This window comes from Notothenia coriiceps, unplaced genomic scaffold (assembly GCF_000735185.1).
Source record: "Notothenia coriiceps isolate Sejong01 unplaced genomic scaffold, NC01 NC01_scaffold00030217, whole genome shotgun sequence".
Classification (NCBI taxonomy): domain Eukaryota; kingdom Metazoa; phylum Chordata; class Actinopteri; order Perciformes; family Nototheniidae; genus Notothenia; species Notothenia coriiceps.
This window is the reverse complement of record NW_011362918.1, coordinates 656,567-680,598: the sequence shown is the minus strand read 5'-3', so window position 1 is coordinate 680,598 and position 24,032 is coordinate 656,567. Positions and strand designations below refer to the sequence as shown.

Here is a 24,032-nt window from a genome sequence, read left to right as displayed (position 1 = left end):
CGAAATTGAAACTGATTTACATCACGGCTGCCAGCGCCCCCACAGCGCAGCTCAAATCCTCTCCGGAGACATCCTCAATCTGCGCGTTATCCTTCATTGTGACAATAACTCCGTCGCCGTGCAGCTCCCTTTTCTCCAAAAATTGAATCAGGAAATTGATTTCAGACAGGGTCTTAAAATTCCATGAAAACGCATGTGAAGCCTGCCTTCACGTTTCTGCCTCCGTGAGTTTGCCAGCTTGAGTCCTTTTCATCAAGGGCTCACGCTGGCAAGTGGTGCTTTATAAAGGCCTGTAAATTGGGGGTGTTAGAAGGGCATTGATAGGAGACCAGCTCCTGCTATAACATGACATACCGTACAAATAAACAGCTTCAACTAGAGAGGAAAATGGCCGTGAGGAAAAGTAGATTTTGCTAATATTTGCACTATATCATTTTTACTTCGTAGTGTGCTCCAGCTGGTTCTTTGTTGGCACCTCTTCCATCTTTTCTCACACTCTCTCTCTCTCTCTCACACACACACACACACACACACACACACACACACCTTCTTGCGACCATTGTAGGTTTTAATGTATTTTTAATTTCCCATGAAGTGACTGGAGTCCTCGGTGACCGGCACTCCGTAATTGGCTGCCTGTNACTAGAGAGGAAAATGGCCGTGAGGAAAAGTAGATTTTGCTAATATTTGCACTATATCATTTTTACTTCGTAGTGTTCTCCAGCTGGTTCTTTGTTGACACCTCTTCCATCTTTTTACTTACACACACACACACACACACACACACACACACACACACACACACACACACACACACACACACACACACACACACACACACACACACACACACACACACACACACACACACACACACACACACACCCATTGTAGGTTTTAATGTATTTTTAATTTCCCATGAAGTGACTGGAGTCCTCGGTGACCGGCACTCCGTAATTGGCTGCCTGTGTGAACATCAGTCAGCCTAACGAGAGCGAGGGAGCTACTACTGCTGCTGCCTGCACATACACAAAAGGTATGTACCCTCATTTGCAAGTGAATGCAGCCTGTCTTCTCTCCTTCCTGTCCTCTGAAACACACACAGAGAAAAAGAAAGTCTCATTAACCAAGCTTCTACTGCCATTTCCTCCACAGGGAGCAGACAGGAAGTGTTTACCTGCTACACCATGTATGTGGGGATGGTGTGTGAATGCACAGGATACAATTAGCTGGATGTGGTGCATCAGCTGAGGCCTGCTTGAAATGCTGGGGAATGCATGCGCAGACACACATTTCTCTTCCATTTCCATCTTAAGGCTTACTGCTAACCCTTTTTGAATTGCGAACCAGTTCTTTGTGTTTCAACTGCAGCGGTGCCGGTTCTCGGACCAGAAAACCAGAAAAGTATTGAACCCAAAAACTGCTGGGCTAGAACCGAAAACCACATACGTGAGAGGGTTACTTCGGATGCTGGGGCGAGATTAAATTGAGAATAACAGTTTTTGGCATAAATAGACTTTTAATGACCGCACATATGCCATAATTCCCTGTTTTGAACACCAGCACAAGCTGTCTTTCTGTAGCTTTTATACTAGCTATCAAGTGTCATCAACACACAAGCTAAACAGGTTGTCATATCACAGGTAAGATCAATGTGAAAAAGATGCTGGTAAAATACACCGGTAGCAAACAGCTAATGCAGTCAGTCCTCATTCAGCCACACATAGACCCGGTTCATGTTCGGCAACCTGCGGTTTTATATAACATGTAATGTATTTACATAATATACACAATTATTAGTTTGTTTGCTTTTTAATTTTGTCATTGATTAGTCAGACTGGCTTCAGTGGCTATGCTAACATCATCCCTGTAATAAGATTACTTTTTTGGCACTATGTTGCCAAATATTGCATACTAAAACGGAACAAACTAAATCATTTATGTGGAAATATTCATCAAGGGACGTTGCTTTCGTGACATTTAGACAGTGGCTTACTACTTTCCAGCGGCAGGTGCCTTTAGCGAACGGTAGGCTAACCGGCGATGAAGCACAAGCGGCGTACCATTCCAGCACTCGGCAAATGGTACACATTTATGGCAGCAAACTATATTCCAAGTCAGTCTGGAGAACAGTATGGAGCTGTGGAAGTCGTAATTCAATTCAATCTTCGTAAGAGCAACAGGAGCAAAGCTCTGACGCAGGCCGCTGCCTTGATTTTAAAAAAAGCGACGATTTAAGCGGTGGTGTCATGGCTTCCTGCGAACCAATTGCAACCCAAACTAGCACCGAAATAGAACTAGAGTGGAAAGGGGATTTGGGGAACCAATCACAGAGTAGTCATATATTTCAGTCTAAAATAGATCATACACAACAGTACATTAATTACGCACACACTCGGACGAAACACACAACACAAGGCCTTGTCCAAAGCAGTTTTGTCATATATAGGATTTATTTACACTTTCTATTTACAGATTCAAAATCATCTCTGTACACATTTTTAAATTCCAGAACCAGGACTCCTGTCACCCACACGCTCTAGTATTATTAGATTCTTCCGAGTACTCAAGAGGCAAAAGACATGGATGGAGGACATTTTTTTTCTTTCAGTTTCATAAACATATTTTCATGTGAGCGCGAAAAGAGGAACCAAAGCTGTTACTTCAGGACACCCTCATGAAGACGCTCCAAAGTGTGTTGGATAACAGATAACGGGCTCCAGCCAGAAACCAGTAGGCCTTCATCACCATTGAGATGTTTGAGGATAGATTTGAAGCACTCAAATCTAACATTGTGAATGTGTTTGTTAAAGCATCTAGTCAACTACTTCTGTTTAAAGGGGAAATTACTGCATATGTATTACAGCAAAAATAGCAAAAGTGTTATGATTTGAAGGGGAAGGGGTGTTTTCTTTTCTCCACGACGCACACACACAGATTCACAGAGGAGTAGCTGTCAACCTCATACATTATTTGCTGCCTCAGGCATAAATATACATAACCTGTAATCGCACAAACTAATGTAGTTAGCTAGTGAAAGTAACTCTAGGTTACTACTGTACTGTAGGTTTTTTTAGACATGACTTCTTGTGTTTTTGGTATCGGAAAGGCTAAAAAAAAATTAACTTACTACAGCAGGAGGTGAAATCCAAAGCTTGACAGGTACTTTAGCAACAATCGCTGTCCAGGGGAAGGAGATGGCGGCCTATTCAAACGCCCAACGATTTATTAAACAGTTCATGTTGAAAAAAGACATGTTCCGTCCTTTCACAATAAGTGTCATACTATTGCTTCCAGAAATCTAAAATGTGTCATTTAAGGTCAGAAACTCTCCGGAGTCAGGCACAACTTAATAGGCTCGTCATGTAAACAGCATAAAAAAATAAAAATGGAAAATCTTTAAAACGCTGGTTGAAAGAATAAATCTCATATAAACAGAGAGAGAGAGAGAGAGAGAGAGAGAGAGAGAGAGAGAGGCAGAGAAGAGCTTTTTTTCCTTTGTCAGAGAGCATGGGAGATGAGGTGTGTAAAAAAAAAAAAGGAAAAGATCCCGAGTGTGATCAAAGAGTGACAGCTCTTACGGTAAAAAAAAAAGGAAAAGCGTTGAAACTTCCAAAAGAAACACGACCCCGTCCCGCTCTCCTTCCATCGCCGCTTCACACACCTACGCACACAGTCAGGCACCCAGGGTGTGTGTGTGTGTGTGTGAGTGTGAGTGTGTGTGTGTGTGTGTGTGTGTGTGTGTGTGTGTGTGACAATAATGGGTCCTGGCGGTGTCACGGCGGGAGGCTTCAGACGTTAACAGCTCAGCGTTATGTCATGAATGTCTGATTTCCCCCCCCCACCCCCTACATTAACACCAATATGGTGCTGCTGGCTTTGGGTAAGGCATCCCATGATGCTCAGGGGGAAGAAGAGGGTGTTGTTGTGATAAGACACAATAATTAAGATATATTTTTAACGCCTCTGCTGATTTTATGTGCAGCTCGCTTTATTTTTAGTAATTTGTTTTCATTATTTCACATTAAGGTGAGTTTATTCATTCTTATCTGTTAAGCCTGCCCTGTTTGTCTCGTTAACATTTAAAGCCATTATTTTTTGCTCTATTCTATTTGTGTTTATATCACTATCATTAAGACCAGTTGGGGAAAAAGAGGGGCCGTCATTGTTTTTGAAAAAGCCTCATAGGGGCCTCTTCAATTAGGAGAACTAATATGGATCAAACATGTGTCATCGCTTTCTCAAATGTGCAAGACTTCCTTAAAAACAGTCCGTGCACCTGCCGCTCGCATATCTTTATCGGAAATAAAATAAAGTGACAAGTGTGGATGACATATGTATAGGAATAACTCGATACTGGTGCTCAATAACTTGTTTGAGTTTTTACTACTTTTTGGAGTGTTTTGAATCAAAGTGTCTGCTTTATTTTGAGTTTTTCAGTAACTGGTGCACATTAAGTTTCTTTGCAAAGGCAGAAGGAGAGGACTGAGGAGTAAACAAAGAAATATGTCTCCTAATTAAGGCTTTACTTCAAGACCAACGCTGCGAAAAGGCCTTTTTTTGAGGATGATTTCATTTGAAATTGAGCTGCAAATCGTTATTTTTAACCCTATAATGATGTGTGTTCTCAATTTAACAGGCACATAGGTGGAATATGTGTGAGGTAGAGCTGGGTTCAGAGAGGGGGGGGGTAGATAATAGATAAGGAATAAGTAGCTTTCTCTCTCTAAATGGCTTCTGTTATGTCGACAGTGTGATGCTGCAGAGGGGTGGGAGGACGAGACAAAGTGGGAATGAGTTGTGTGTTTGTTACTTTCGAAGGAAGGAGGCATGTTTCCCCCTCACAGATCTCTGTCTGTAAAGTCCTAGTGTTAGTTTGTCATGAAGGTGAACATCCCATGTCCCTCCTGTCACGCCGGCAGGAGAAGAAAATAAGAAAAACAGGAGAGGTCATGTTCCTTCAGGTTGACCAGGACAGCAGGCTCAGATAAATAAACCATGTAGCACGGTGTCCTTTTGCAAGCTTCCTCTGTCCCTGCAAACTGAAAAAAAAGAGTCACATTTTGGCCTCGGGTAGCAAAAACAATGTATTGCCTTGGTATTGGATTTGTTTTTTGTTGCAGAAAATATTTGTTTTCTGAGTGAGACTGGACCCCCGGCTGCTGAGCATCACCTCAGCGTCCTGCATCACCAAACCCCGACAAAAAGTCCTCAGTTTGTTCAGAGAAAAATCATTTTAAAAAAAGGGCTCCACATCAACGCGTTAAAATGCTACGCCACACGTCCTGCCAGTCATTGGTTGATTCAAATCTCTTAGTAGCTGAAAGGCTGAATAAGGGAAGAGAGGTTAAGAAAGAGGGAGGTCTGTCCCCGCGGGAACAGAGGCCTCGAAGTTCAGAAGGAGGAGGAAGAGGAGGAGGAGCTGCAGAGAGCCACGCCCATCATCTCTTGTAGTGGTTGGGCGCGTCGGCAAAGGCGAACTTCAACCTGTAGGCTTCGGCCAGCAGCACGCTCACTTCCTCGTTGCCCCAGTGCATTGTGGGAAGGTTCTGCAGGAGGATCATCTGACCCTGTTGGGAGAACAAGCAAAAGAAGAACAATTAGAGCGGGAGAACATCACAACTTTCTGGATAATTGATACATTTTCTAATGTTGGATGATGATGATGATTGCAATCCTAATTTGGCACCCGTTGACACCTTCACATGTAATCTGTGACTGGATATCGTATCTGGATGAGTAAGGATCCATGTCAATACAATTGTAATGGAAATGCGATCGACCATGGGACATCTGACGGTGATCTGGTTGCTATGGTGAGCATATCACAGCTAGGTGTGAACGCCAATTTATTCTTCATCTTCCTTGTATCCCAATCAAGCCCGGCAAAAAGCTACAGACAACTCTTTTCACAGCAAAGGGATGTCAATATTACCAGAACAATTTAAAGACATTTTAAACTGCAGGGCCCATGTAAAGCAATCTCAATGCAACTACAGACTGAAGTTGGATTCTGGATGCGACAAAGTACACCCTTTGGGGTAATGCTAGTGTAGCAGACAGCGTTACACATGGGCTCTGCCTCTCTGAGTGTGACACAGATGTTATTAACTCACAGTGCTTTAATAACAGCTGTGAGAGAGACAGAAGATAAAGAGGCAGGTACAGGGTACGGGGGAGGGGAAAGAAAGAATAAAGTGTCAAGTACAATCCAGCGGGGCTCAAGTCTTTGCTCAGATTCCCGTTCCGTACATTACCATGTAAGTAAAAAGATCGGGTTCAATCTGGCCGACTAATGCCTCTCTCAGAGGGGAATGAAGCTGGTTAGCAGTGGGACACCCTGGTTCTCTCTCTCTGTGAGTGAGTGAGTGAGTGAGTGAGTGAGTGAGTGAGTGAGTGTGTGTGTGTGTGTGTGTGTGCCATGGATCAGTGTCCCAGGAGCTTTCATCATCAAGTCTGAAATCATTGCCGTGACAACAGGGTTTACAACCAATCACTGTGTTGATAATCACATTGAGGGATAAATCATGTAGGTCTGGTGCTGTCGACACTGATCTGACTCCTGAAAGGACACAGCTACGATATAGCATTGTAACACTGCATAACGTATTTGAATGTAATAAAAAGGACATTCTTTTTTTTCTAAAAGACTAAAGATGTAGGGAATATTGTAATGAAAAACGTCCTTGTGTGATTTATCTGTTCGTATGCCTGGCAAGGACACTTAAAGTTCAACCTTATTCTCAACATTGAAAAAGGAAAAATCCATTCTTTCATTTTTGTCCTCTTATGCAACCTCGTCATATAATTGTAATACATGCGTTTTATAACAGCAGGGTTTATGCAGGAATCCTGAAATCAAATGTAATATTTTTTAAGACCTTTTTTAAGACCCTTTCTATACATTTGAAGCCCTTTCGAGTTCTAACCGGTCACATTGGCGACACACTTTACCTCACATTGACTATATACAGTATTGATTGTCCTTCCTCCTTATCTTCCAACCATTTGGACGCTAACTTGCATTTCCCCATAACGATGTTGCTTAGCAACCGGCGTAAACGGACCTTCGCGTGCTATCAAGCAGTGAGCGTGCGATGTCCTGTTCAGATGACGTCAAATCCAACGGGATGCCATAAATAAACTACACAGAATCACACTACACACCTACGCAATGATTACATTCAGGCAGACTGTAGAACACAACCTCTTTGGACAATTTATATACTTATTGAGAACAAGCTACAAATTGGAAAATGCCGTTTAATACTTTTTAATAGCCTTCATTTTCACTAAATTAATTTATCAACTTTTAATACTTTTTAAGACCCCGCGGACACCCTGAACAGTCTAAAGGCATATTCCACCCTCATCTTCATCAAACTACACAAAACTTTAGCAAGGTATTTTCACTACAGCGGGACTCTTTGTATTATTTAACCCTCCTAGGTATTGACGTGATGGTGTTTGGCTCCATTAATTCTTTCCTTCCTCGCACGTTTTTAATGAGCCGATGAGACGACCCTGATGACTTTTCAACAAAAAGCATTTGTATTCCACAGGAGGATGGCAAAGTACAAGTTTCCTACAACTAATTAAACTCAGAGCTGCCATCCAAGCCAGATTTGACAGATTAGGCGGCAGCTGTGTTTCATCTTCTGAATATCTTAAAAAGGTGAAACTCAGTTTTGAACTTGCGTGTTCCAAATGTTTGTTGTTAACTGAAAGAGTAGCTGGTGATTGTTTTCACTTCCAAGAGCCTTGGGCCCTTGAAATGTGTTTAAACCGTTTGAGTATTTAAAAGATTCTTAGAGCAAAAATGCTCATTTGCCCGGCAGTGCCGTCAAACATAAAACTCACGATTAGATTCCCTCTAAAATAATACTTGTATCCCTATCATCGGAATCCAGCTGCCTGTTTCCACGGTTTGAAAAGCACTATAATAGATGCGCCTTTAAGGAAGAAACCTGAATCCTGACTTTAAAAGGCTGACCTAATAACATTCCCCCTGGTTCTGAAAGACGCACTCCTCTGAAGTATTTTCACTCAGAGGGAAGGAGAGGCAGTCTGATCCGGATTCAGCACGTCTTTTCTCTCATCTGTAGTCAATAGAGCATCACTGTAGCGCTCCCCCTTTCACCCCTCTCCCTTTCACACACACAAATCCAACAATGTAGCTCACGGCTAAAGGAGCGCGCGTTAACACGAGTGGGTTCATGTGTTGCGTATTTATGATTATGTTATGTTTGCTCACGGGGAAATTATTAAATGCTTAAGAGAAAAAGGTTTTTTCCTGCTAAAGACATCAGGCAACTGAACTTCTCCCCATGTGCCAGTCAGACTTAAAGAGCGCAGTTCATGTGTATGGATGCTTTGTGTTTATGTCAGTTTGTGTTTAGTATGTATTCTGTGTGTGGCCCCGGAGGTCCTGGGCGCCTGGGGCTAGACACCATGTACCTCCCCGACTGCACCGCCCCAGGCTCTTTAGAAAAGAAAAAAACGTAAGCCTCCCTATGGAATAACAACACTGTATCCAAGCTATGACTTGTAGCGAAACAACTTGTGTCGAGGAGCTAACAGGTCAACTAACAGTGTTTTATATTGTTTCCTTAATCATTAGAAATGTTTGAACTCAGTGGAGGGATTTAACAACCAAACCAGATCAATAGGATGCTGTTGTTTTAAAGCAACACTTCGTAACACGGGATGGAGAATAATATTATCACTAATGTATTTGACTTTTTTTATATTTTCTTGTTGTGTAACTATGTTGCAACATGTGTACCTAGAGACAGCTAGTGCTAGCTAGCTCCACGTCTGATATGAATACAGACAGACTAGAGTCAAACCTCACATATAAAATGTCCTATTTTAACGGCAACAGCATAGTGATGGATGAATAAGAGTAGACATATGAATCTTTATTTTTATAGAATGCTTTAGGAATGAGTCCCAAAATCCGGAAATGAGTCAGCATTTTTGCAATTGTCGTTCTGTCCATGGGCTTTGGTAAAAGGCCTGAAATTCGATTTAACGTTTTGATTTATAACATAAAATATACGGATGCTCCGATCGCCAATTTTGGGGCCAATCGCCGGAATCAGTATCGGCCGATACCGATCGACAATCCGATTGAGTGGGCGGGGCCTATGGGGATCTTCCATTTAAAGTGATGTTTAAAACTCAGTTAATGGGGCTCATTCACTGGCGCTTCCACAAACAACAACCAACATAATTATTACATTCAAATGAAGTACATTATTGAAGTTTACATTAACTTATTCAAGTTTACATTAACACGGGAGAAACGACCTCTCTCCCCTCTCTCTCTCTCTCCTGACAGCCTGAAGAATAAATATATGTATAACTAGTTTAGCTTGTTCCAGAGGTAGATAACATAGCTAAGTGTGTTAGGTCTAACTTGAAGTGTGTGTTTTGCTCCACTCACCGGTCCGTCACAGCGGGTGGAGCTGCAGGATTTCTGCTTCATATATGTTGCATACCGCTATTTTATCGTCATTTTCGGACACCTTCAAATACTGCCAGACTGGTGAAGCCATTTTGGCGAACTTATTTTGCCGCGCACAGAGAAAAGTGTCACGTATTTTACGTCATGTCATCGGCTCTCCCGATCGGCATTTATAGAGAGCACCGATCGATCGGCAGAGAGTGAATATCGGCCGATATGGATCGGCGGCCGATCGATCGGAGCATCCCTAATAAAATACATCAGTAAATTGTGATGACTAACAACAAAGAAATCGTTGAAAATCATAAGTTGTAATCAAAAATCAAATCCAATGGTGGTCTTAAAATCAGAAGTTAAATTAAATCGTTGAATTGTAAAATGGTGGAACCCATAATAAAAAAAGGTAATGCCTGACATGTTATGTGTATATAATGAAGTGTTTGGGTGCAATAGCAGCTGTTGGGGCTAGGGGATGATGGGTAATAGTAGGAGGGAAATTAACCATGTGCTACCATGTATTTATAAATAAACAAAATGCACTAATTGTTATGCTACAGGAGAAGGACCAAATACTTTCTAATCAAATCCAGCTTGGAGTGTTACAGTTCTTAAGGCAACACACCCAAACAAACACACACACACAGGACACGTTCACTGGCGCACCGACACACACAAGTACACACCCATAGTGACTGAGGAGCTTCATTAGGAGCATATTTCTGCACGGTAACCATCTGCCGGCTATCACTTCTGTTGGGCTAATGACTTTAATACGGTTTAATTGCATACATCTCGCTGTCAGGGGGGAACGCTGTATCCACTCCACTCCACACAGGTGGCAACACTCCACGCTGAGAGGCCACGAGTCTGTGTGGAGGAGTGTGTGCGTTTGTGTGAGAGAAGGAAAATAAAATGATACAGTATATTTAAGGTAAAGGCAAACAGAAAATAGCAATGTGCGTGTGTGGGTGCTTGTGGTTATTGAAGCTTGAATATCCATTTATCCCACAATACTAACAAACACATTGATCCACCGTTATTGTATACAGTACGCTACAAAAGGAACACAATTAGCTCTCCATCTCCTACGCTTGGCGGGGCTTAAAGTGGTTAATGGCTATTGATAGTGAGGGGAAAGCAGATTGTTAATAGAGTCAGTGCTCAGACTCTTTCTTCGCAAAGTGAATGGGATAACATAATGGTTACGCAGAGATTCAATGCAACCGTCAAGTGGAATTTCTTCACAGTGTGTATAGTTGTCGTAATAACCTGCGTGTGACATAAAAAGTGGCACATGCTCAGCGGAAAATGGGAAGAGCCGCTGACCCACCCCGCGGGGAAATTTAGCGAAAAACAAAAGCCACGCAATTAAAGCCCATTCTTCCTGTGAGCCTGATGGTTTATTTGCTGGCAGAATGAGACAGTGCTAAGTGAAGGGAGTACAATGGGTTGCCAAAAGTCCTGCGAGGTGCCTTGTGGTCTTTCCCACGGTTTTCAACTACAACTCCCGACAGCGTGCCGCGAAAAAACCCTGGAGAGATGGCAGGCTCACAATCACACGCACTTATCCCTGCTGTATTCCTTCGACACGTGTCACTCCACCTCTTCAATATCTGTATCTACATGAACACACCGATGAGGTTGCTCCAACAGAGACTGTGTTCCAACCTATGGTTCCAACGCTCCAGGCTGCTGCGGGTGGTGGTAATGGTGTTTTGCAGCACCCCGAGGTGTAATGGGCCTGGGCACGGCTCTGTCAGGGCCATTAGCTTGCTGTAGTTCGTATAATTACACAAAATGGGCACTCTGGCAAACAGTGGGTGCTAATGTAGGAGTGGGGCACTGTAGCATGCAGAGGTAAGAGCTGACGTAGCATGGTAATGCCAAGTTATCTTGTGAAGGCTTCTGGGTAAATTGCTAGCTTTTCTAGAAAATAGTAATAAATGACCAAAAGTCATTATATAATGATGCTGCTATGTAGTCACCCATACTGTGTTTTAATGCAGCTCAAATCCATATACTGTTTCAATTGACCTATTTTAATGTTTTCAGCGCCAGATAAAAAGTGTAAAAAAGTAATTGAATTGCCCTTAAGACGGCATGTTTCTCATTAGTCATTCCCAAGCGGCTTTGAAAAAATCCCTACTTATACACAAATAAATTACACATTCATGCCTTTCAATATACGGTATGTATTTTCCTTACATTATTATACTATAGCAGTATCTATATCATTATGGCAGTCCAGTTGTATTCCATTGTTGGAACTGTGCTCTGCAGGCGTGTCAGGTTCGGTTTAAGCGGATAGAAAACAGAGACTCACACCTCGCCTCTCTTTTGTCTTGAAAATGTCAACAGCTGTCTCTTGGGGAGTTCTCTTTTTGTACCAAGGGCAAGTGGGGTGCTTTCAGCTGTCTTTAGCACATTTGGAGGAAACTGTGCTGTTCCTTTTTACAGAGCCACACCACACTACACAAAGCAGAAGTCCCCAAACTCATCATAAAGTAAAATATGCTCCAATATTATGCATTTATGTGATGTCCATGTAAAGGATGTAGGATCTGTATTTTCAGGGAGATTACGAACAGGATTTATAAAACCTATCTTCAATGTGATCATGAACAAAAGACTAATTTCACTTTCAAGCAACAGTGGCAGTGAACAAATGTTGCCAAAAAAACATGAAAAACCAGAATTTTACAATCCTAATGATGTCCCTCTGGCAAGGAATTCATAGAATATCGTGAGAAAACACAGATAGTAACACAATATGGTGAGTTATGAAATGATAGAGCCAAGGTTTAAGTAACTTCCACGCAGGACTGGAAAGAAAAAGGAGAATGAGTAAATAAACAATTAGCTCATTTGTCATTGACGTATTTCTAGCATGCATGTGCAGCAGAGTCAAAGTCAGTCCTCGATGTGTAAATACAATTAATTCATAAAGTCCTGCGGTTTATTTTATAAAAGGGAAAAGATAAGGGACATGTGGGATGTGGGTTCAACCTTTGTTAATTTAAATACTGTGGGAGTGTGAATGGGAATGGATGACAGATTGGTTGAAAGCAGGACACATAAGCGTGGGTGTTGGCGTTGAGGTTATCATTTGGATACTTCGACCACTAACAGCACCACAGAAAATAATGTATTTTAATGGTTTTAATTCAAACTGAAGGATCAAAAATTGTTAATAGGTCTGTGAAATAACTCTTTGCTCTCAGCGGTTTACAGCGGGCTTTAGCCTTGCACCCGTTCTGTACCATTCAGTGCCAGCCCAGTGACAAGTTCATAACCTCTGGAAAAATGCAGCCGGAAGCAATCTAAGTGCTAAAGCAGTTGTCTCTGCTTTTCTCTGTGTAGTGAAGCATTAACGGTGATATTTCCCCCTGCTTGAGAAGTTTCACTTTTCAGCACGTATAACTTCAAATTTCAAGAGCAGTCAATATTTATGCATTTGCCCCTTCCGCTTCAACCGTTAGCGCCCAGAATCACACCGTTTGGAACATGGAAAAGTACTTCAGGAATGTATGAGCCAATCCACTGCAACGCATGTCTGTTGTTGATCTACACTTGGATACCATGCTGATAACTGCAACATTTGAGCTATTAACAGAGCAAGAGGCACTTTACCAAGTAGAGGCCATAAACTTTGACATACTGAGTAGTATAGTATGTCAAAAGCAAATGACATAGTATTTAGGTTGAAAAAAGTCATAATAGTATAGTATACCGAAAGTATCAGAAAGAATGACTTAGAAGAAAGGTTATCTAAGAGTTTTTACCCAATGACGCATACAAAAAACCCGTACCCCAGCTTTACCCGTATAACTCCAGTCATCGCCAGGGAAAGAAAGGCCATGCTAATCAAGAGTTCATGATCCCTGGAGAAAAAAAAACCAGGAGCAGAAATGCTCCATTTCTGGCTTGCAGTGCATATAAGAGCATTTCAATCTAAAATTCAATATTTATGTGTCAGTTCATGACCTGGCGCATTCCTCAAATCTCTCTTCTCTTTTTCTTAAAAATCCATTTCCCCCTTCTCCTGCTGCTGCAGTGTCTATCCCTCACAAGCGGGTCGATAGTGCTGTTTATGTGGTGTTTTTATGTCTTAAGTGAGTTGAGCAGGCGGGCATGCAGTTGGCTGACAGAACAATTCTGTAATTCTGTTATCTTAGGGCAAAAAATACATAAATATCTGACTCTTCCTATCTCTATGTTCCTCTCTAGTGGGAGTAAACCTCAGCCAATGATACTGTCGGCGATGACTCTCCCAACGAAAGCTAATCATCCCACAACTGCCGGCTTTGAGGTGATGAATGCTTAAAACCCATCAGAGACCGCACTGACCTCATCACCTTCAAAAAAACTCACCTCTTCAATCTGGCTTTTAATGTGTGATTGTTTTTGTATTATTTGACTTTAACTATATATTTATTTGTTGTTCCTTTCTTTTCTTTTCACTATATCTGTAAAACGTCTTTGACCACCTGTAAAAGCGCTAACAAAATACATCGATTATTATTTATTATTAAACTCCTGCAAACTTGTGCTCAAAAGCAATGATCAATAGAGCAACAACACAAGTAGATCTATCAAACAATGTGCACATATTTGAGCAGAAAACACTTACACCTCGACCTCTGCCAACGAAACAACATAAATGCAGCGCACAAGCCGATGGAAGTTAGTTTTAAAGTTTGGTTGTCAGGGATGGAGAAGATATACGTATGAAAGATGGATGCCACAGAATAAAAGGCAAAATGGGGTTACATAATTACTCCCACCATAATAAGCCCCGTCTCTTTTTCATCGTCTCCTATTGCTTTTAGCACAAATAGATTCATATGGGCGCAGCACCCAATCAACGGGGTGATTAATACAAGTTGTTTAGCGGGGGTGGTCATGTCTAAATGTTTCCACTGTAAACAGTGCCATCCTTCAACGGAGCTGCAAGAGGGTTTGCTTTATATCAGTGCATTTTGGGGAGAAAGTCATGGGGGAGAAAATGAGGAGATCTTGTCATGATAAATGAGGGGGAAATATGGAATTAATAAGAGGAGGGATGGAGCTCTTTACAATAGATTGCAAGTTGGATACTTGCTATTGCTCATGATGCAGAAAAAAAAGAAAAAGAGTTGCACATAATTCAGGGTCAATGTTCTAAATTGTGGCAACAGATAGTCTGACATATAAGACAAGACAAAATAAGATAAATATTTTTTTCCTACAAGTCAACAAGGAGCCATCAACTGTGAAATAGACTGGCGCAGTCATAAAACAAGGGTGATTATATCGAATGATTAATGAATATCAGCATATCACATATCATGACAGAATTACAAATGTGCATGGGGAAAGCTTTGTCATAAAAATTGGAAAAAAGTGATTTCCCAGTAGGGGGCCCTGTGGACTACTTTGTTTGCAGCCTATGTGTTGGCAAAACAAAACAACGAGTGACCAGATGTCCTTATTAGACTGAGTTCCAGTTTTCAAGCATTTGTCCTGGCGTCCTGACAGGGACACACTTTGATCCGATAATTAGACTGAATACATTTAGTTTTCCCCCAAAAATAAACTTTAAAGGAGGCCTTTGTGAAATGTGTCAGCAGGCAAAAATAATGGCTTAATTAGGACAATGATTGGGGTGAATAAACACGCTAATGTCTCTTTCTCTTTTATCAGTATACTGCTTGGTAGAGTTGAAGGGGCCTCAATTTCAGGTTCATATTTGTATGTTGTGCCTCTACTGTGACATGTTTTTTCACCCTCTGTCTGAAACCATAGCCCAGTCTGCTCTGATTGGTCAGTTGGCCGGCTCTTTTGTGATTGGTCCACCGCTGAGAGTTCTCCGACCCCTTAGCCTATCACTTACAGTGGGTGTTTCTCAATCTCGAGTATGCTTGCTTGGTAGCACATGTTTTCCGAGTCTCTTGCTTCAGAAGCGAGGCAAGAATACTTCCTGGCATTCGGAAAACAAAGAGAGGAACAGGCTACCAAGTGTGGAGGTGTGCGTTATATGAGAGGCCCCGCCTTACCTTTTCCGCCACAGATTTGGGGAAAATTGGTCCGTGCGCAAAGCATAGTGGGGATTTTAAGACCGCGGAGTCTACACATGTGCAGCCTCGAAATTTCTCCAAACGAAGTACGCCGGGCTCGGTAGAATTCCAAGTATGCTGGACATTGGAACAGTACTTCGGCGGCACTCGATGACGTAGTATGCTTGAAATAGTGGCTCTGAAGCAGCTTTACTCGAGATTGAGAAACACCCAATGTGTTGGAAGGCTAGCTAATGGTAGTATGAGTGTTACAATGTGATATCACTATGTTACGGTATTAACAAAGTAAGGAGTCGAATTGAAATGTTTCAGGGAATTTGGGGATTTTAGCTTTTGTAGACCATTTACATGCACAAAGGCCTATATAACACACTACAGGAAAGGGAACAACCCCAAACAAAGCATAATAGGGTACCTTTAAGAAAAAAAAAACTAATAATTCAAGCTAAAACAGAAACAATTGGCTAATTAAATCCAAGCAAGAATTTGTGGACTTCATCTTCGCTGCATTATAAGAATTCATTTTAAACAACACGTTCCTGGTTGCTGTGATTGAAAGAGTGCTGACATTTCCAGAGCACTGCGGTTCCTCTGGAGTACCCTCCTCTACTTTATTGCCAAGGCAGTCTAACCCAGGGTCTGCAGAACTGATCTGAGGACAGACGCTGACATTTACAAAAGGTCCACCGTTTTTCACACACCATTAATTAAAGTGAAAACAAATCTTTGCCTCCCTTCTTTCGCTCTTCCACCCTTCGCTTCAGCTGCTCCTGCAAGTCTTTGGGAAAACTGTAGTGACACAGGGATTCCATTTAGACAGAACTAATAGGTTTACTTTCAAGAAAACGCTTGGCCTCACATTAACGATGACGACGGGGGAGCCCTCGCGACGGGGACTATTTGGCGGCGCTCGCTAATGAAATCTCAGGGAAACTCTGTAAAAGAGATCAAGAGGTTTGGAATGACGGCCATTAAATCAAAGCTGACAAATAATGCTATAGTTTTGTTTTGAATGGACACAAACAAAAGTATGTCCTTGTGAGTGTGCAGATTATGTGATGTGCTGCTTGACTTTGAATGTACAAAATGTAACACAGAATATTAACTCATATCCTGGAACATGTGAAATGCATTAGACTGGAAAAGGTACACTTTATAACAATAATAAAGTAGGTCTTTTACGCATAATTGAGCGCCCAGCTGTTTCTTTAATCACCTCTTATGACGTGTGAAAGTATGAACGCAATATGCATCTTAATAATAGCTATGGTGCAAGATTGGCATTGTAAAGGATGACAACATAATTAGTATGTTAATAGCAAATATATATGTTTTGACTTTAAATCCACATTACCAAGTGTAAAGGGGGTCTTACATAATAATGTTCATGTAAATTGTGTATGTTGATGCACATCAGAGGTACAGACATAGTGTGCAAAGAAAATAAAGCTTTGGTTATGTACTCTTTGTGCAATTTTTGTTCCTACTCTCACATGGAGGAGGAAAGTGTGGGCCCCTCTGCTGGAAATGCTTTACTGGGTGACCTGACCCCGGATGAGCGCTAAAACATGGATAGATGGACTCTATGTGCCTTTTCAAACTTGGGAAAATGACAAAGTACCATTTCTGCAGCCAACTTCAAAGCATGAGTGCCGAAGATGTTTCATACCGGCTGAATTCCATTTATTTTTTTAACAGGGTAGATGCAGCAACAGATTCCTTCTCAAGCACCAAGAACTCCTGCAAATAGTGACAATTTGAGTCAAATGTATGTCTTTTTAAGGAAGGGGACCGCCTGGAGTCGTCCTTTTTAAGGGTGTCCTCTTTGAAATCAAATGATAGAAATAGCTAAATTGCGAAAATAGCCATGATTTTAAAATTTCACTGAAAATTATGGCTATTACTTTCTTCCGAACCGTTAGTGCTTTTTCGAATGCAGATTGGCATATTTTCCCAGATGATGTTCAGTTTCACAATTAAGAAGCTCTAATAGTGCAGTCTGAGGGACCAGAGTGCAGAGTGTTTTCTCTGCAAAATCCTGCTGGTGTCTGCATGGACTTATGGGAAATGACTGTATAATGTCTCTACCTATTACTGTGTGTATTGTTTGTTTGAGTTGTCGTGTCTATGAGCATGAGGGTTTGACCGGCACCGAATTGCGTGTGTGTTGGGGCACACGCTAACTTATCTGTGTGTGTTGGAGCACACGCTAACTTATCTGTGTGTGTTGGGGCACACGCTAACTTATCCTTGCATTGCAGGCCTGCAGTTAGCGGTTGTGTGCTAGCTGAGCTGGAACGGGGTAAGGCAGATTGCTTTGGGAGTGCTTTATTCCTCATGCTTTTCATTTAACAGCTTAACCAATCCAATCCCACAACCAGGAGGGGAGATTTAACATTTACTCTCCTTACTAGTTTTGATAACAATGCATGAATTATCCTTTTTAAATTACTTTCTACATGCGTTTTTAAATTAAAAACTATTAAAGTGAATCAATCATTCGTGTTCCCTCTCAGGAGCCGGAGCATGTAACTGTGTGGCAGTTTGTCACCCACTGCATTTTACATTAAAGACAATTAGCTCACACTTCTACACAGGGCTCGACTGAAATGCAGTGACGGAGCAGATTTAGAGGGTTACGTGTATTAAAAAAAATGACCTCCGAAGAATAACTTGTTTTTCAACTCCCGCATTTAAGAGTTTAAAAATGCAACTCCAGCTTTTATAAGAGGTAAAATCTAATACAACACAATATGATTTATAAACAGGATGTTAATAATTAAGTTATTTCAGTAGACCAGGGGTTCTCGCAAACCCCATATCAATCAAAGCAGTAACACACTGCAATAACACAAAACAACAAGCTGTTAATGTTATGCTGTGCTAACTAGCATCTAGCGGGCCTACAGGCCTGGGAAGATTGGAGTAGCAAATCAGTTTAATACTAAGTAGATTGAAGAGAACAGGTTGGAAACCTTTATTATATCGCTGGAAGGCCGTGTTGTTTGTGTAAATGCATGTTGAAAAGACAAGATTGATTTCTGTTTCTGTTTATGGGTGTGTTGGAATAATGGTATTGCCTTTGGACAGTTAAGGAGCCCTAAACTATTGTATGTCCTCATAGAAAGAAGACAAGATGTCTCTTAAGGCCCAGACACACCAGTCTGTACGGTTCATCATTTGAGAACCATGAACATCTAATGAAATGAATCAATCAATGTATAGTCGCTGAGACATTTCACTAAAAACCACAATGTAGACCTCACTCAAAGAAAGCTCAAAGGAGCTCCATTGTCAGAATGCATGATCCTCTGGGGACCATGAAAAAGACAAATTACTGCAATCGATCAAATTTGATATTTCAGTCTTCAGTCTGGACCGACGTCGGGGCTCGACACACAATTCCATCCCTGAAGGCCCTTTAATCATGATGTTAACGATAAAGTGCCAAAGAAAGAGCAGGAAGAAGTATCAGAGAGTTACGCGGGGAAATGAAAGAGGAACAGAATGAAAGATGGAGACAGAAGGAAGCGGGAAAAACAAAGCAAAAGATGAAATTGAACAGCAAGAGAGGCTGTGAATTAGTAACAGGAGAGGGGGAACATGAGAGGAGCGGAATGCTGTGAGGGTTGTTGGATAAAGCCTGTGGAGATAAGAGCTGTTCAACAGGCCCTTAAAAACCTGCCAGGACTATGTTTGAACTCTGAGGCTCAGTGGATCCCAGGCAGAAATCTCTTGGAATTAAACCACTAAAGCTGAGAAGAGAAGAAATATGAACTTTTTCTCTTTCCTCACTGACACTAATCTTAGTCAAAAAAGTACTTAGTAAAATTGTATTATATTTGGTTGATAGATTTCTGAAAAAGAGCAATTTTCTCTCGGAGCCACAACCCCATGAAAAGTCATTTATTATGAATTATTATTTCTAACTTCACGATTTTAAACTGAATACATATTAATTTAATCTGCTACACTGACAAACTGAGCCAGTACACACACACACACACACACACACACACACACACACACACACACACACACACACACACACACACACACACACACACACAATCTGTGTTCCATCAAGGAAAAACCACAGACTTCCGTGAAGACAAAAACAAATAGGCGATGAGAGCTCATTTGCTGTATGCCAGAATGACATTTGGCTGTATCTGGTGTGTGTGTGTGTGTGTGTGTGTGTGTGTGTGTGTGTGTGTGTGTGTGTGTGTGTGTGTGTGTGTGTGTGTGTGTGTAAAGAGACAAGTGTTGACTTTGTATAACCAGAAAAGAAGCAGGAAAAGATTAGAAAACAGAGAAAGTTTTACTTAAACCTGATATATTAGAAATAAAGATATGTCCTTAATACAAACCTGTTTTTAATCAAGGCCAAGTGCTTCATGCAGTTGAGACCACTATTTAGGGTATCTACAGACCCCAAGGAATTACAGAGTATAAGGAAAGTTTTTCTCAAGATTCTTGCATTATGTGAGGAGTATACCATTCCTCCTGTATGATGTTTTATTATTTAGGAGTCTAAGTCCCGATCTAAACAAAGTTTGGACTGACACTAGGTTGAATGCCCGAGAACATGTTGGATGTTGTACTGTATATATATATTTGTATATATTTTTTTCAACCTTTCAAATTTTGCCCATGAGCTGAGATACATTTTAAAACAAGACTAAACATATACAGCCATACTGCTTTAAGAGGTTGTATTCACAGTGATGCTTTAAACTCAATGCTAGCATCAGCGTGGTGTTAAGATGATAATACTGAGCTAGTTCACCATGTGGGTTTGGCTAATGAGTGATACACAGAAAGTACAGTTAAAGAGCAACTTCCAGGTTAAAGACACCTGTGAATAAATGTGTAGGAAAATGATGAATACACTAGATTTTCAAAAAAATATACAGAAATATATACACTACAGTGACATCTGGCGTCGTTTTTGTAAGAAATGTTCACTTCCGCATAAAAAAGCCTCGGCACGTGACCTCCCGCGTGTGACGTAACATGGGGGAAACAAGGGGGAGAGCGGCCGGTGTAACGTATTAATAAACATGGATCCCAATGCTAGTTTCGACACAGAAGAACAGAAGAAGTTGAACATGAATATTCGAATGCATATGACGGACCACAACCTTATAATTATGAGCCTGCTAGGCGTCCAAGAGACCAGGAGCAGCCAAGGATTAGAAGAAATAACGGCCATCGGAGAGAAATTGAGCTGTGGTGTGAGGAGAACCAGTGGAGAACTGGGCAGCTATCTTGGTGAGTGACCGACTTTAGCTACAGAATGTTTTCTAACGTCACATCACAACATTGTGAAGTTAGCTATCATATATCAGGCTATAACTAAAGTAGCATTGATAATATAGTAACGTTACTGGCAGGACTGTTGATACTGATCCATAACAGAAACTAATGCGCAAGTATCCACCGTATCTCGCGTTACCTAATGCAACCCCACACTACGGTGCTGTGTACCGGAGGAGAGACGCGTGATACGGCTGATACTTGACGATCTGGCGGAGAAAGGTTGTGGAGCCTCCGTTGCCGTTGTAAATGGCTAGATGGAAAGCAGGTGTGTTGTCGGGGAGGGTGCACAGCTGATTGCAGCAGGTGAGTGGAGGTTGAGCCGGGAGCCAGGAGTGACAGCTACCACGCACACACAAACAACACAGACAGGGGGAAACAAACAAACACAAAGGAGACGGCTGGAGCAGTACAGCCACCACAGCGTTACCTAATGCAACTCCACACTATGTCTTACGGTGCCGTGTACCGGAGGGGAGGGAGAGAGAGAGAGAGCAGCGAAGGGGGGGGGGGAGAGAGATGTAATACGGTTTCCTGATAAAGCTGTGGAGAGTATGTGCTGCAGGGAGGTGAATGCACAACGCACCCAGGAACGAACGCTAGCTCCGGTCCTTTTTACTGTGGACTCGATGTCCTGACAGGCTGGTATTTGTGCAACCTGCACAAACACAATACTGCACCATGATTACAAATGGTGAAATACAATGTAAAACTACAGAAAAATACCAGCTCACTAAAACACAACCGCTCAACTCAACTACTAACTATACCCGCGGTCAGAGAGCGGAGATGTTTACCCTTTGTGATGTAATATGACGTGTTTGACGTATGACCTTAAAAAAAAGCAGTTTTTAAGAGCAGAGCTCAAAATGGCTCCTTTCCCTCTGAATTCCTGCCCTTATGTCTCGTAAAACATATCAAATCCTACATTCACTTTTTTAATTGTAATTTTCAACCAAGTTTAAGCATAAATGTAGAAAAAAAAAAACCCTGCAAGATGCTCTTTAAGGCTGATGGTATGGATAAAGGAAAACTCAGGGGATCACCAAAGTATTCAAATCCATGCTCTGGGGACTATGCATGTCTGAATAACATGTGCCAATTAATCTAGATGGGAGGATACCTCACTGGATAAGGGAAAACTTTGGAGTACTAGGGCTGATACACTTCACCAAAAGTAATTGAACTGACATGGACTCGTAACGTCTGTACAAAACCCCCTGGCAAGCCAAGCAGTATGCATTGAGATATTCCATGCTGGGCTATAGTGGTGGACGGGCATTGGCTTGCATAGACTCATACTGCTAGAATGGCTAACAAGCAGAATGCATGAAAACTGCACAGATTAAACGTCCCTTTTTCTCCCAGTGATGTTAAGTCACAAGCTTCTCCCATTCTAGTGATCAAAAATTAAGCTGACCTAGCTGTCTTGAAGCTGATGGTGCAGAGGAGCTTACTGAATTCATTATGATTCTCAAGTCTGCCATTGTTGACTCCCCCACAGGCTCTGTCTGCTCTCAGTGTGCCTGCCAAGTCAAATTACGAATATTTCCATACATGGATTGCCTTTTTTTTCTCAATGCATGAGCGGGCAGACTGTAACTACATAAAGGTTAGCGAGGCTTTTCCGTGTGCATAGCTCAAAACGCTGCAAAAATCCATTTAAAAAACCTATAGCCATCTGAAATTCAATTTGAAAATGAAATCCAACAAAAAGTAGCAATCTTAACTGGAGTGAGAATAAGGGAGACGGTGTACAAAGAGCATGAAAAGATGAGTCAGTTGATGCCTCATCTTCAAACTCCGACAGCCTCCAGTGTCTCAGTGGGTGGACCGGCTTTAATCAACTGGCCTTCATCTAAAACACAGGTTATTTAGAAGCACAACCCTCCACTGCTATCGCCTTTGAAGACTTCTGATTTATTATATGGTGGGAGTGACAGAAGATTGAGGGCCCCCCCTGTATCAGCTCTAATTGTATTGGTTTTTATCCCTTTTTTCTTCAGCGTTAGCGCCTAAGGGGAGCTATGGGAAAAACTCAGATCTGCAGGACCTCTGAAACGCTTAGGGTCATTTCTCATAGAAGTTCGAAATAAGACAACTCAGTGCAGTGGTTTTGATAAATAAAAACAAGCATGACGGCAGTAGTCACTGTTGCTATGATCCGACATGTCATTACTAGCTATTTTTATAATTTATTCACACTGTGGGACTGATGTGCTTTAAGGGTGTATTATCCATAAAAAAAAAGCCACAAAGTGAGAATGAAGTAGTGGTATTTTAGTATTAGCACTTAAAAAATGTTATTAATCATGATAATTCACATTATTGTGGTTGATGCGAATACATTTGATGTACTGTATGTTTTCTGTAAAAAAGTCCTCACTGAATACACATACAGTGGGGCAAAAAAGCATTTAGTCAGCCACCAATTGTGCAAGTTCTCCCACTTAAAAAGATGAGGCCTGTAATTTTCATCCTAGGTATACCTCAACTATGAGAGACAAAATAAGAAAAAAAAAATCCAGAGAATCACATCGTCTGATTTTTAAAGACTGTATTTGCAAATTATGGTGGAAAATAAGTATTTGGTCAATAACAAAAGTTCATCTCAATACTTTGTTATATACCCTTTGTTGGCAATGACAGAGGTCAAACGTTTTCTGTAAGTCTTCACAAGGTTTTCACACACTGTTGCTGGTATTTTGGCCCATTACTCCATGCAGATCTCCTCTAGAACAGTGATGTTTTGGGGCTGTCGTTGGGCAGCACAGACTTTTAACTCCCTCCAAAGATTTTCTATGGGGTTGAGATCTGGAGACTGGCTAGGCCACTCCAGGACCTTGAAATGCTTCTTACAAAGCCACTCCTTCGTTGCCTGGGACGGTGTGTTTGGGATCATCGTCATGCTGAAAGACCCAGCCACGTTTCATCTTTGATGCCCTTGCTGATGGAAGGAGGTTGTCACTCAAAATCTCACGATACATGGCCCCATTCATTCTTCCTTTACACGGATCAGTCGTCCTGGTCCCTTTGCAGAAAACAGCTCCAAAGCATGATGTTTCCACCCCCATGTTTCACAGTAGGTATGGTGTTCTTTGGATGCAACTCAGCATTCTTTCTCCTCCAAACACGTCTAGTTGAGTTTTTACCAAAAAGTTCTATTTTGGTTTCATCTGACCATATGA

At 41.5% G+C, this 24,032-nt stretch overlaps 1 protein-coding gene across 1 annotated transcript in view; it reads left to right on the top strand.

The window, feature by feature from the left end:
• The window catches only part of LOC104959449 (MAK16 homolog (S. cerevisiae)), a 48,451-nt gene that overhangs the window by 13,150 nt on the left and 11,269 nt on the right, over window positions 1-24,032 (top strand). The window contains exon 2 of the mRNA XM_010787345.1: window positions 21,062-21,066. Within this exon, the coding sequence (XP_010785647.1) occupies window positions 21,062-21,066 (5 nt within the window). The remainder of the gene's footprint in view (window positions 1-21,061; window positions 21,067-24,032) is intronic.